The sequence below is a fragment of the Pelodiscus sinensis genome, chromosome 15, assembly GCF_052426305.1.
Source record: "Pelodiscus sinensis isolate ZL-2025 chromosome 15, ASM5242630v1, whole genome shotgun sequence".
NCBI classification, from domain to species: Eukaryota; Metazoa; Chordata; order Testudines; family Trionychidae; genus Pelodiscus; species Pelodiscus sinensis.
The window spans coordinates 15799417-15814015 of NC_143066.1; the positions used below are offsets into that span (position 1 = coordinate 15799417).

Sequence of the window (14599 nt, forward strand, 5' to 3'; positions counted from 1 at the left end):
TAGGTTGGGGAATGAAGCTCATTGACCCAGCTTCCATTTTGTTGCTCATTGCTCACTCTGCAATAGGCTTTGGTCTGGAAATTTAGCCCTCTGCACAGGTTATCATGTTGTCCACCTCTAATGTCTAACAGAACAACTGTCCAAATGCTGTTGCCAGACAGTTACTCAGCCCCAGCTTGGGACTCTATGCCAATGGCTGTCACGGGAACTTAGGCTACTTGCTGTGAGTTCGTCATCCCTTCTAGACTTTTGCTACACTACATTTTTCAAGACAGGCTCAGAGGGCTGACTCTCAGTGCTTCCTCCTTGTCCATGATCACCTTCCTCTTCTCTGGGATTGACAGTGGACCCCTTCCTCTACAGCCCCCTTCTAGTCACTCATCTTTCTGGTTTTATAGTGCTGTCCCCACCCTACTTTAGCTGGGCTTCATTCTCAGTTTCAGCCTGCCTTCTCTCTTCTCAGGGCAGGTGACCCAATTGGCCTCAGGCCCTCATGAGCATATGAGTATGGAACACTGGCTCTTAGAATGGCTTCATGCATTTCATTGTCGATGAGTTTCAAAAAGTAGAGAGAGGAGTTCTTGTCTCTGTGCTCAGACTGGCAAACCTTGCTGTAGAACTCAAGGCTCACAGACTGCCTCTGCATCTGACCAAGTTACTAAAACTGTCCCATTTTCATCATCTGTAGCTGACTGCAGTATTGTGAGTATTTAGGGTTGCCAGGTGTCTGGATTTTGATTGGAAAGCTGTTGAAAAGGGACCCTGGTGGTTCTTCTGACTGGACCATTAAAACTCTAGTCACCAGTGCAGCAGGGCTAAGGCAGGATCCCTGCCTGGCCTGACTCTTGTGTGGCTCCTGGAAACATCAGCATGCCCCTCCCACAGCTAGTGACTCCACAAGTGACTCTGAAAGCTGTCGTCATCTCAAGTGCTGGCTCTAGAGTTTCTGTTGGCCAGGAACTGTTGCCAACGAGAGCTAGAGAGGTGGTGCCTGAGTGTGGCTACGTCTAAACTACACTCCTCCGTCGGCAGAGGGGTGTAAATTAGATGTATCTTGTACTCAAAATGAGGAGTGCAGGATCTTTCCAAAGGGGCATTTCTGTTGAAAATGCCCCGTCTAAACTGCCATTTTCTTTCTAAAAGCCCCATTTTGAAAACAGCTAAAGGGGGGGGGGGGCAACAGGGCTAGCTGGGAGACATGGGGGGCCAACACAAAGCAGGGCTGGTCATGGGGGGGGTGGGTCAGGCAGAACAGGTTTGGCCATGGGATATCAGGAAGAGGAACGGGTCGGCGGGAAGCAGAGCTGGGGGGGGGGGGAGAGTACAGGGGGGCTGGCCGGGGAAAATCAGGAGGGGAAGTGGGGGAGAATCGGTGAGCAAATTGGCTGGTGGGGAGCGGACTGACTTGGGCACTTGCTGTCTGTCCCGCGCAGGGTCCCGGCGACGCACGAGCAAGGAGGAGGCTTCTCCTCCTCTTCACACTCACCCGACTGAGGGCTCCCAGCGGCAATCGCAGCCCTGTCTTCCAGCTGGGACTCCCAACCACTTCCCCCACCCATACCAGGCTTCCGTCTGGTGCTCAGCCAGAAAAATCAGAAAATACCGGATATTACACATGTCTGGTATTTTCTGTTTTTTACCGAACAGAGCGCGTAAATACCGGACTGTCCGGTACAATGCTGGACACCTGGCAACCCTACCCACCCCTCCTCCCCCATGGCGGCCTGGCTGAGCGCGCAACACTCCGCTGAGCTGCCACGGAGGGAGGGGAAGGGGACAGAGCGGTGATGTACATGGCCAGGGGTGATGTACAAATGGCCCCTTGTGCTCCTGGCTCCCCCGCGGCAGGCGGGGAAGGGGGGGGGGCGGTGACATACAGGGCCCTACCCCCTGGCCGTACGTCACTGCCCCGCCCCCCTCCCTCACAGCGGCCCAACTGAGCTTGCAGCACTCAGCCAAGTGCCACAGCGGAAGGGGAAGGAGTGCGGGGAAAGATGGAGGGGAGGGAGAGGCAGGAGGAGGAGGAGAAGAGAAAGGGAGAGTGAGAGGCAGGAGGGAGAGAAGAGAAAGGGCGAGGCAGAAGGCGAGAGAGGCAGGAAGTGGAGGAGAGCTGAGACAGAGAGGGGGAGGCAGTAGGAGGAGAGAGAGAGAGAGAGACGGTGCGAGAGACCGGAGGCTCAGGAGAGAAGACCAAGGTAGAGGAGAGACCTGAAAATCCCATTTTATGATGGGCTAATTGGCTAGTACCAATAATAAACACAATAGAATAACTGCTTTCAAACAGCTTGACTTTTGTTCTTCACCATATCTAAAAAGAAATTTGAGGCATAATTTGATAGTGAGACAGTCTGTTGCAAAGGTAGATAATGGTACAGGCTGTGTTACAATTATTTAGTTCTTCAGGCATGAGACTAAAATCATTTAAATATTACTCTTTTTCACAGGCCTTTTCTTGATATGGTGTATAATGCACAGGACTGTACTGAAGATGATTATTATGCTCTCTTCGTGCTTTGTCTTCTGTATGCAATGTCTCAAAATAAAGGTAAGACGTTAATCACTTTGGCTAATCTTAAATGTGTCTTTCTCCACAAAAAGGAGAATGAAATGAGATCTGACTGGCTGTACTCAGCGGTTCTAGTTCAGTAAACATTTCTTCAATGAAGTGCATATTTGTTTTTTCTATGTGGCATAAATCACAAGAAACAAAATCCTCATACGATGCAAGGAAAAACAGATGTGGGAGAGTAAAAGTTGTGTAGTATCTGCCTTCAAAATAATTTTTAATAGAATGCTATAAATGTTTGGATGGTTTGTTTCTTCACTTGGTTTCCTGTTACTAGAAATGAATTTGTGCTGGCTGACATGATTTAGTTGGGATTGGATTTGATGACCTGTTCAGGTCTCTTCCAAACCTGTGATTCTGTGATTCTACTCATTTGCGTTTTATTCTCGGTTACTTGACTTCTGTACTCTTAAGCTAAACTAATAAAATATTTTCAATATGAACACTTGGGCCTGATTCTCCCCTGACTTTCACAGAGATGTGCTTGAAATTAGTGAAAAGTAGGCATAAAATACTGCCATGTTGAAGAACTCTGAATTGATAACATTTTATCCTTTGCTTAGGTTTAAGTAACTACAGGATATGCAAGGCAGTGGAGAATTAGGTCCCTTGTTTTTGAAAGTCTACTGGCCCTGTAGCTGGTAGTCAATTCCCCAAGTCCTTTGCTAGTGACACAACTCTATTTGTCTTTTACAACTTTGAAATATGTTGGTTTAAATGTTAAAGATTTTATTATGAAGGGGTTTTTACTTAGTATTTTTGCAGTTGGTTCATATGCTGGTATATATGATATTACTTGGGGTGAGTTGCAGATAGGGTTGCCAAGTGTCCGGTATTGGCCCGGACAGTCTGGTATTTGTGGCCTCTGTTCAGTTAAAAAACCCCAGAAAATACCGGACGTGTGAAATGTCCGGTATTTCCTGTTTCCCTCGGATGGAAGCCCGGCAGGCACAATTTTCCCCTGCCATGTCTGGCGGGGCAGTGAGGAGTGTGGCAGAGGCGGAGTAAAGGGCAGGCAGGAGGGGCACTTGCCCACGTGACATTTTGAGCAAAGACCTGGGAGCTGGCCACATGATGCCTCCCTCTACACACTGTGAGCCGAGGCAGCCGGGCTGGGTGGCAGGAGCGGCGACTTTAAAAGTAAGATTTCCTTACTTGTCCGTCCCATTCCTCCGGTGCCTGGCTTCCCGGGGGGGGGATTGACAGGGAGAGCATTTGATCGGAGCGGGGCAGGGTGCTCCTGGCACTGGGGATGCCTGGCTCAGGGGGAGGGGTGAGTTCATTGGGATGGGGGACACTGAGGGAGGAGTGAGTGCACTGGGATTGGGGCACTGAGCACGGGGCCATTTAAAGGCGCCAACACTCCTTTTTTTTCTCTCAACAACTTTGGTCTCTCCCTCTTCCCCCCCCCCCCCCTTTTTTTTGTCTTAACAGAATTTTTTCCTGGTATTTTTTTTTGGGGGGGGGGGGGTATTTTTAGTTAAACCATCTGGCAACCCTAATTGCAGAGTTGGCATGACTGCTGATTATCTTGTAATGAACAGATGCAACTTAAATTGATTTTTCATTGTGAAAGAACGTAAACTTATGAAACACACACAATGATATGAATTGAAGCTAATATCAGAATTTGGGGAAGTCCTAATACATGAAAGGCATTGAATAATGCCCACATAACATAAAAAATAATTTCACATGTGGAAGTATAGAGAAGTGGTCCTCTAAGTTTTTGGCCCCTGGTCTGCTTGGCTCAATGCAAACCATTCTGCAGACCACCAGTTGCTAATGGAAACTTGCGGTTAATTATGTAATTATGCCTAAGCCATTTTGCTAGTGCTGTAGCTAGGGAGAATAGTTTAATTTAACCAGTAAGAAAGGAATATTAAACAGACTAAGCACTTTAACTTTCTCCAGTTAGCTTCTCAAACTTCATTTTAAGTCAAATCAAATAAATTAATATTTTATGTCTAACACACAAGTTTTCAATGTTTTCTTTATTTATGGCAGGTATGGGGAACCTTTTTTGTGTCAGGGGCCAGTGACCCACAGAATAATCAGTTGGGGACCACACAAGTGAGAAGCAAAAAAAACCTCCTCCAAAAACCCCCAACCATCACTGATATGGCCTCCAACTGAGACACCTCCCTCCTCTGTTGCTCCAGCACCACTGGGTGAGGGGAAGGGAAGGCACTGGGAGGGCTGAGATTTAAGGCTTCACATAAGCCAGATTTACTTTTCTGGAAATTCGGAGTTAGTGATTTTTATGGATCCCCTTAGGCTCTGGGGTAGGGACAAAAACAAGGGGTTCAGTGTGTGGGACAAGGATACGGGTGCAGGATCTGGGCAGGAGGTGGGGTTCATGAGTGAGTGAGGGTGCAGGAGTAGGCTGGGACTAGGGTGTCTGACCAGGAGGAAAGGGGCAAAAGCAAGGGAAGGTGCAGTGTGTGGCCAGGAGACAGGTTGCAGAAGCAAGGGTGGGTGCAGGCGTAGGCTGGGAGTAGTGTATTTGGCCAGTGGGAGGGTGCAGGAGCAAGCTAGGAGTAGGTGTCTGGCTAGGGAGGAAGGTGCAGGATCAGGCAGGGGGTAGGGTGTGTGTCTGGGGTGGGGAGGGTTCAGAAGCAAGGGAGGATGCAGGAGCAAGCTGGGAGTGTGAGGTCTTGGTGGGGGGCGTAGAGCCGGGAGCGAGAGGGGTGCAAGGTTTGGGCATGAGGGGTGGAGGTACACTTACTTGCCTTTGCACCCCACACCACTCCTAGGCAGAGACTCACGCTGCTCCCATTGGCTGGATTCTGGCTAATGGAGGCAGCAGGGAAGCCTCAGGCAGCACGTTTGTGTGCTGCTGTTCCCCCCCCAGCCAGGGGAGGGGAGGGGAGAGTGGTAGTTCATGGATCTGCTTCTGGCTGTACTTCTTCCCTGTGAACCAGATGGTGCAGAGAGGCTTGGGGCTTCCTCCCCTACCCCACCCCCCACCCCCAGTGGGAAGCTGGTGCTGGCACTCCAGCCTCGTGGGGTATGGGGCATGGGGCTGGAGTGCTAGTGTGCACTAGCACTGAGGGAGGGAGAAGGGTGGCTGTTATTGAGCCACGGGACCACTTGCAAGGTGGCGATGGATCACTAGTGGTATGCGGACTGCAGTTTTAGAACCACTGGTATATAGACATGATAATTACAATTACAATTCAGTTAACCATCAAAATATATTCTGGTTTAAGTTTCCAGTAGACAATTGTACTTCCTCTTCACCTCTTGTATCTTTTTGAAATACTGACGAGTACAAAATATATCTTGCATGACTGCAGCACTATCTCAACAAAAGAATGTGACTCTGCTTTGGTGGTAAATGCATTTCCCTTAATACTTTGAACAAGGTCAATTGAGGAAAGGCAAGTAAATTGATAGAAATCCTGGAAGGTGAGGATGAGAAGACTCTCAGTTTAAATAACCATTACTTTTTATGCAAATTCAGGATGCTTTTATTTTGGAAACAATTAAGGGTTATGGGCACATGGGTGAAGAGATTATAAACCGTGGACAATTTTTTTTTCTCAGGGGGTAGAACTAGTTTGTGAAACTGGTAAATATAATTCAAGACCACGTACTGTGGAGAGGAGAAATGGATTTTTTTGTCTCTGACATGACTCTATTTTCTAGCTGGAGTTGTGCAGTGAATGTGATAGGACCAATATAATACAGATTGAGTATTTTAAAGATGGAAGCCAGGGATTGGTGACACATCAAGACCTTTAAAAGAAAATGAAGAGTGAGGTCTTAAGTTTGTTATGTATCAAATATGCCCTTATCCCATGGTATATTGGGATCATATATCTTACAGTCAGGAGCGGCCCTAGACGAGCTGCTGGAAATGTGCGATCAGCGCCCCCGCCTCCAAAGCCCTCAATGGCCATTTATATTGGCGCCCTTGGCGACCGCCTAGATCGCCTGTATTGATGGGCCGCCACTGCTTACAGTTGCAAAACATTGTCTTTCTACATTTGTAGTTCATGTTGAAGGGCATTAATAATGCTAGACTGCCAATACTTAAAAAAAAAAAAAAAAAAAAAAAAGAGGAGGAGATCAGGCTCTTGTTACATTATGTAAATGAAATCAGATTCGGTTTGGATGCAGCACATGTGAAGTTTATTTGGAAATAAGATGTGACATTTTGAGGAGTTAAAAATTAATTCCCAATAGAACAGATCAACGTGGGTTTTATGTGAGTAGTTTATTATAATGGAAGCAGTTAGATTCAGTAATTTCAGCATTCTTATTAAAACCTTTATTACAGCTATCTAAGTGGATAAATATTTTAATTCTTGTCCCTGTGTATATATAGAACACTTCCTTTCAAACATAATCTTTTTAGCTTGACTAATTTGGGAAGTTGAGTCCCATATATTGGGCTAGGCACAATGCAATGATAGCATAGTTTGAAGTCATAAATGTCTATATTTCAGATTATAATCCTTTTCTGGAATTTTATAAGCATCCCAATTCTAAATAATTTTGTCATAGGCGTGCAAAGTAGCTATAAAATCACTTCTGTGTTTCTCTATATGGGCTTGAATATGTTTTCTTAATACTTGCTTCTCATTTGCTCCATTATTAAATTTGTTCTGTTAAAGGTTTTGTTAGCTCTGGAATCCAGATATGGACAAGCAATATTTCTCCTTTTAACATATTTGGCTGTCATGTTGGCTCTTTGGCCAAGTCTATCTTTTATGCTGAGGGATTTTTTTAGTTCTTTACAAATAAGATGAATTAGACACTAACTTGGCAGGTGACCATTGTAGGGGCAGATGTGTGCCTGGAAAAAAGATTCAGTGTCCCTTCTGGATGAGTTCCAGCACGTAATGCTCATTGAACTTCTGAAGGTACTGTAAAGTTTCATCCTATGCCATCGTACTGTACTGGTTTTTTGACCTTCATGTTTTTGTGTGTAGTAAGAGGGGAGAAATTCTATCCAGTACTCATAAATGTCCAGGCCCTCCCTAAAAGACAGTAGAATGTGCGTAACACATTCACATTCATAATTTGTCATTATTCAAAAATCAATTTTGTGACTGATAATCTTTCCAATAGTAATGCTTTATTTTCTTTTTTATTAAGATTATTATGAAATTTGTAGCAAAATGTGTATCTTGGCCTCAGTTTCTTTGAATCCTACCACCTTTTCTTTCATCTGATTGGCACTGGTCTACGATTGATCATGATCCATATAGTTTTTTTCAGATGGCATTTCATTGACAATAAGGTTTGTTAACTCTTTTGCAGGACCAAACTTTTTCAGGACCAGTGCTTTTAAGTGTATACTAGTCTGAACTTCAGAGTCTCAAAATGTGCTTTTTGGATAATTGTATACCAGCCAAACGATCTCCAAGACAGATTTCCCTGTGGCTCTGTTATATGATTCTTTTTTCTTTAGATCAGTGTTTTTTAAACTTTTTAAGACCAAGGAACACCAAACAATATTTTTTTATGAGGAACACCAAGGATTTTTTGTTCAGTAAAAAAGAAAGGGGGGGGGGGGAGAGTAGCAGAAAAAGAGTTGGGAGGGGGGAAGTTATTGAGCGGGAGAAAAAAGGGTCGGGAAAGTTATCGCTCAAAAAAAGTGTCGCCTGCCTCTTTAAGGGCAGCCATTTTTAATTCTGTTGTTCTCCACAGCGCGCAGTTTAAAAAACACTGCTTTATATGTATTAAAGACCGTTACAGATAACAGGTTGGGTGGTGGTATCTCCAGTGTCTGGATGGGATTCAGCTCCATCTGTCTTATCTCATCGTACTCTGTGTGTAATTGAAATTGAGAGTTGGTCGAAAACTGCCTGCATAACACAAGATGGTGATAATGTGCAGGAGAGAATTTTAAGACTTTACAGGAATGAGCCTTGCTCCAGTTGTTGTGTGGCTTTGGCCATTTTTGGCCCAAGAGATTTGCAGTTTGGAGGTTAATTTGGAGTACATTGTTCTGATGTACTGTGGAAATATTTGTTACAGCTATTTGGAGCCAAGATAATGAGCTTTTGAACACAAGTCTGTAACCATTGTCTAAGAGGTTTTACTCTAACAAATGTTAATAAAGGCTAATATTTCAGCCTAGCATATTCTGACAAATCCACCTTGGCTTGAAAAGACTTTGTTTTTATTTTTGGTAGGTATTTTCACAAAAGCCAGTGTGTTTAGCATTTTGGATTTGTAATTGTGAGGTTTTTAATCAGGCTTTTTCCCTAAAAACTGTCAGTTGATATGATAAATACATTTTAACATGTAGGAAAAAAATCTCTAAAATCAGACTCTCTGCAGGACCCTTACATGACTTGATGAGTTGTCAATAAAGGAATTTCAATGGGATTTGAGTGCCTTCATCCCTCAGGCTCCTTTGAAAATCCCAATCTGAAAAGCTGAACAAATGTTACAATCTGCTGCTGCTGTTTTCTTTTCTGACTGTGGCATAGCCATTCAAATGTAGCAATTTTACTCTATGCCTAATGCAGATCTATATTGCGTTTGACACTCTACCTTTCCAAAATGATTTAGCTGTTAGCTAAAAAATATCTTTCTGTTTTCTCCTGCTTTAAAAGGAATTGACCCAGTCAAGCTGGAGAGAATTCAGCTTCCTGCGCAGCATGCTGAAGAGAGAGGCTCATACAATCATGTTCTTGCAGAAAGGCTCATCGGGATAATGAATTATGCTGCTCAACCAGGTAGAGCATTTCTAATCATGCTAGCTGATTCCTTTTTTTGTGCAACAATAAGTTCTAATAATGTAATGCCAGTGCTAAAAATATTTGAACTATTAAGTTATTGGTTCCATTTCCCATGGAGAGGAGACTGTCTCTCTCCACTGGAACTAGCATGCTCTTGTATCTAATAAGCAGATCTGGCCTGTGAAAAATGCACATGGCGGTAGTCATTGAGGAGCAGTATAAGTAACAATTCTACTTTTGCCACACATCAGCGCTACGTCTACACTGGCACCCTTTTCCGGAAATGCTTAAAACGGAACAGTTTTTCCGCTATAAGTATTTCCGAAAAAGCGCGTCTACATTGGCAGGATGCTTTTCCGGAAAAGCGTCCGTGCCAATGTAGATGCGCTTTTCCGCAAAAAAGCCCCAATCGTCATTTTCGCGATCGGGGCTTTTTCGCGGAAAAGACTACTGTGCTGTCTACACTGGCCCTTTTCTGGAACAGTTTTTCCGGAAAAGGACTTTTGCTCGAACGGGAGCAGCATAGTTTTTCCGGAAAAACAATGACGATTTTACATTAGATCATCATTGCTTTTCCGGAAAAGCAAGCGGCCAGTGTAGACAGCTCGCAGCTTATTCCGGAAAAGCGGCTGCTTTTCCAGAATAAGTGGCCCAGTGTAGACACAGCCCAGCTGTTGGAATTGCTTGTGTTTGAAGTCCTGCACACATGCACTTGAGTAATTACAGCAGTAGTTTCACTAAAGTGTAAGTAAAGTTACTTCTGTGTGTGATTCTTGCAGTAATTGTCGCTGCCCTTTATTTGTAGGCCGATTACAAATTTTCAGTCAATTTTTAGTGTAATATTGGATATTCGGCTAAATTACATTTTGCACAGAAATTGTCTGCTTTCCTTTATTTTTTATCAGAAAGTTGAAAGTTTTTAATAAAGTACAGATTTGTGAGAGGGAGGTTGGTAAGCAACACACCTATTTTTCCAATGTGATCTCATTAGCTAAGGTTGCCAGATACTTTCAGAAAAAATCCAGGACCTGGCGGGGAGAAAATTGGATGAGCAAAAAAACCACCAAGAGAAACTTGTTTAGAATGGGGGGGAGGAAGGGGAGAGAGAGGAGGAAAGGACCCGCCAGACACAGCAGGGGAAAAATGTCCCTGCCAGCCTTCCATCCGAGAAAAACAGAAAATACTGGTATTTTCTGTGGGTTTTTTTTGTACCGGAGAGAAGATGCAATTACCGGACTGTCCAGGTGAAAACTGCACACCTGGCAACCCTAACCCCATGCAGGGAAGGGGTGAGGGAGCTTCCCTTCCCTTCCCCTCTTGCAAGGGATTCCTCCTCCCCCGACCCAGCCTTTCCCTCAGGTCCCGCATGCCTCCATAACTGTTAAGGAGGCATTGCAGCCAGCGTAGGGCTAGCTAGGGGTATAAGACCCTGCCCCTTGTGGCAGCCAGCCTATTGCAGGGAAGGAGTTCTGGGGCTTGCCCAGATGTGGCCACTCCTTCCTCCATAAATAAACCCCATGCGGGGTAGGGTTGCCAGGTGTCCGGTTTTGAACTGGACCGTCCAGTATTTAAGCTTTCTGTTTGGGAAACAAATTGAGAAAATATAAATGAGAAAATATAAATGTCTGGTATTTTCTCAATAAGATGTAATGTAGATTGTGATGTAATGTCAGTGTGTCTGGTATTTTTGTTGAAACCATTTGGCAACCCAAGCTGGGGGTTATTCTCTTCCTTCCCACTCCTGCAAGGTATTCCCTGCACCACCTTCTCTCCAGTCCTGCATGCCTCCTTAACTGTTAAGGCTCTAGTCTATGAGAAGCTAGCCAGCTTATTCAGGGAAGGTGTGTGTGGGGGCGGGGGGCAGGGGAAAGCTGGCCCTGTTATGACTTCCTCCTTCCTTCCAATAGGTGCTCCATGCAGGGAAGGAGCTCAGGGGCTTTCCTTCCCTTCCCTTCCCTCCCACTCTGGGAACGTCTCTCCTCCTCTCCCACACCTGCTAACGGCAAAATGAGTTTCACTGGAAGCCTTTGCAGCCACCTGAGCTTGGGAAGGACCTGCAGCCTCTTTTTTGCCTCTTTCCGGGCATTTTGCATGTCCTTTTTTTTCCTGTTTTTTTTACTGGACAGAAGATGCAGTTACCGAGTGAAAACCGGACACCTGGCAACCCTATTTTTAGCCAGCTCATCTCTTCTAAATTAATTAACTCATGGAATTCAAGCATTAGTTCTTCACAGCCCCCCACCTCCCTTCTTTACCCTCTAATTCCCCCCAAAAAACCGAATGAGGAAACAAGCTTTTCCCACCTTTACTCCTTCATGCTGTGACACCAATGCATTTCAGGCAGGTCCCTAGACATGCATAAGTGGACATCAAAATGCTTTTTTACTTAATAGGGTGTGATCCTTTGCAGTCTTTAACTTGTGTTTTGTGTATGGACTCTGTAGTAGCCTCGCTAATGCATCATATTAGTGATTCTCTGACAGTATTTTAATAAGTGACTCACAAATGTTCTTTTTATGCTGTGTGATGTCAGAGACTGAGAATGCACATGCTTACTGAAGGAAGTTATGCAGAGCTAGAATTTGTTTAGTTTCTGTTTAAACAAAAGCACTTCCTTGGAATCCATAATGAGCACTGCTAGTCAAAACTGACAGTATGTTAGACACAGTTCAAAGAAGTCATTTTATCACACACACACCACTTTCCAGCTGTGGAAATAGGAGAAAGAAAGAGCCTGAAGCATGGGCCTCGTGCTTGAACCAAAGTAAGCAAGAGTTATACTATGAGTAATAGGCCAGGCCCAAAAGCAAATGTTTGCTTGCAAGTCAGTGTCTCTACACTAGAACTGCTAGACAGTACGAGAACAACCAGCTATATAATAAAATAGCTTAAAACAACAAGAATGAAAGCATAACAATGGGTAGTGAATGCTTTGGAGGAAAGTACAAGAGGGGGTACCAAATGTGGCAATAATACATAAGATGATCTGGATAGTGTGTATCAAAAATTGTTCATTTCTGTCTATAAATGTTGGGGTACCTTGACTTAACTCTTTGGCCAGCCTAAGGGACAGTAGTGAAATCCATACTATCAGTTGAGACGAGTCCTGGGTACAAATACATAGGCCCTCAAAGGCCATCTGGCTACCAACAATTATTAATGTCCTTGGTTCAACAATAAACCTGTCTCGGATGCCCTTCATGTCTTATCTGAGTCTGTGGTCTTTGAGGGCTCTCATGAAGTCTATTATGCTACCTACTCAGAACTGGCATGATATACTGAGGGAGCATACAAAAACACATGCCTCCGAATGTTCATCATCACTGATAGAGCAGGAGATCTGTCAAGATGCCACACTGCTGAATCCTGAAATTTACTGTATCACTGACCTGAACTACTACAGTGGAGAGAGGTCTACGTTGGCCTTTTTTATCCTCTTCTCCATTTTCACTTTCTCTGAGCGATCTCATCCTGAAACATGGATGAGACTCTGTCATATTTGCCTCTTCTCAGAACCCCCATCTGTTTTCCAGATTAAGATCTCTTCCTGTCTTTGTCATCTAATGAATGTCCAGCTGTCAGTTTCAGATCAACATGGCCAAAACAGAGGTTTTAATCACCCAACCCCCAAATCCTTGCACTCTCCCTCTTTTCTCTATTACTAGGCAACATCCTTATCTTCCCTGTAATCTAGGCATCATCTTCTCTGCCAAATTTAATCACAGCCTGGATGTGAGAATCTAGACATGGCAAATTCTTTCTATATAACACATTGTTGCTAATATATAGCATTTCCTATAATCCACACAACTAAAACTCTTGTCCAAGTCCTCATCTTGCATATTGACTCCTGCAGCATTCTTCCCCGACTCTACTTCTTTTCTGACCTTGACAAAAGCAATCTTGCCTCACCCAGCTATCGCTTTTCTCTCTTATTGCTTTGTCTGTCACCTGACACTTTGCTTCCCCACCACATCAGACATGTTACTTGTCTTCACTTTCAAGGTCATTCACTGCCTATTCTTTGCTACCTGTTGTCTTCTACTCTTTTGAGATGTTGACTCCTACCCCAGCTTTTGAGTGATGCCAATCTTGGTTTTAAAATAAATAACCTTTGTTTTCTTCCAGGTTGCCCATCGTGTGCGGGAAGGACTCTCTATTAAAAACCTACAACGCTACCTCATTTTTCTTCTCAAATCCCTCCTAAAACTCTCCTTTCCTCAATGCCTTGAAAAAACTTAAGTTAGGCAGCAGTCTCAGCATACCAGCAATCTCATACTGACCAGTGTTGACTGTTTTGTTCTCTCTGCATTAATCCACCTATTGTGTGTGTTGTCTGTCATCTGGCTGTGTTCACCTGTTGTCTGTTTCCAAATATTTAGATTGGGAGCAGAGAGAGACTTTTGTTTTTATACAGTTTTAGTACAATGAGTTCCTGGTCCATGATGTGGTATCCTGGGTGCAACTGCAGTACAGACAATAAATGGTGTTTATATTTCTGTTCTTGAAAACTGTACTGATATAACACAGTTTTTCAATCTCATAGAGTGGGCTCAGGATAGGAAGAGAAGAAAATTCATAGGGTTTCCTTTCCCAGAATGTTTAAAAAAAGGCCTCTTCTTTGCTGCAGTCTGGCTTATCCCAGAGCCAAAAAATTTGCTTTTAGTACTGTTGTGTATCTGGGGCTGAGTCTTTCCTGGCAATGGTGATTTGATAGTTCCCAGAGAGGGAGTTGACTCCATCCATTAAAAAAGGCTTCAATTTTCTCTTGAGAGATCATTATTTTATGTGCTTGAGAGTAAATTATGTCATTGTAGTATAGTCTGGTTTTGTTTTGTGTGGCCATTGTGGGGGGAAGAAATGGAAAAACCATGGAGAGCCTCTGCTTAAAAAGATTTCTCCTGAGTAAATACCCTGTACATCAGAATGCTAATTGGCTTCTTATTTTAGATGGAAAAGTTCGTCTGGCAACACTGGAACTGGGCTGTCTATTACTAAAGCAGCTGGTATTGTCTAAAAATGGCAGTATTATAAAAGATGTTCACCTTGCTTGCCTTGAGGTAAGTGTGTGCTACCATTTGCTGTTTCCAGTATTTAGCCATCATCATAAGAAAGTGTCTCTTTGAGTTAGGGCCCACATAAGCAGTGGTTTTGTTGTTTATAACTCACTTAAACAAAAGACTATTTGCTGTACAATTGCACAGAACTATCTGAGTTAGAGGTAACATGATGTCTAGTGGTTAGAGCTGGGACTCCTAGGTTGTGTTCTCAGTTCTGCTATTGCCTTGCTGTGTGAACTCAGGAAAGTGTCAACATAGCTGTGTATAAGGGC

The 14599-nt window shown here is 43.9% G+C and overlaps 1 protein-coding gene across 9 annotated transcripts in view; it reads left to right on the top strand.

Moving 5' to 3' along the window:
- Positions 1–14599, top strand: part of CLEC16A (C-type lectin domain containing 16A) — a 341368-nt gene that overhangs the window by 90188 nt on the left and 236581 nt on the right. For all 9 annotated transcript variants that reach the window (XR_012896118.2, XM_075899302.2, XM_075899304.2 and 6 more), the window contains 3 exons: positions 2445–2545; positions 9142–9264; positions 14218–14327. Coding sequence is in view for 8 of the 9 variants with exons in the window: in XM_075899302.2 (XP_075755417.1) it covers positions 2445–2545; positions 9142–9264; positions 14218–14327 (334 nt within the window). In the remaining variant the exon portion in view is untranslated. The remainder of the gene's footprint in view (positions 1–2444; positions 2546–9141; positions 9265–14217; positions 14328–14599) is intronic.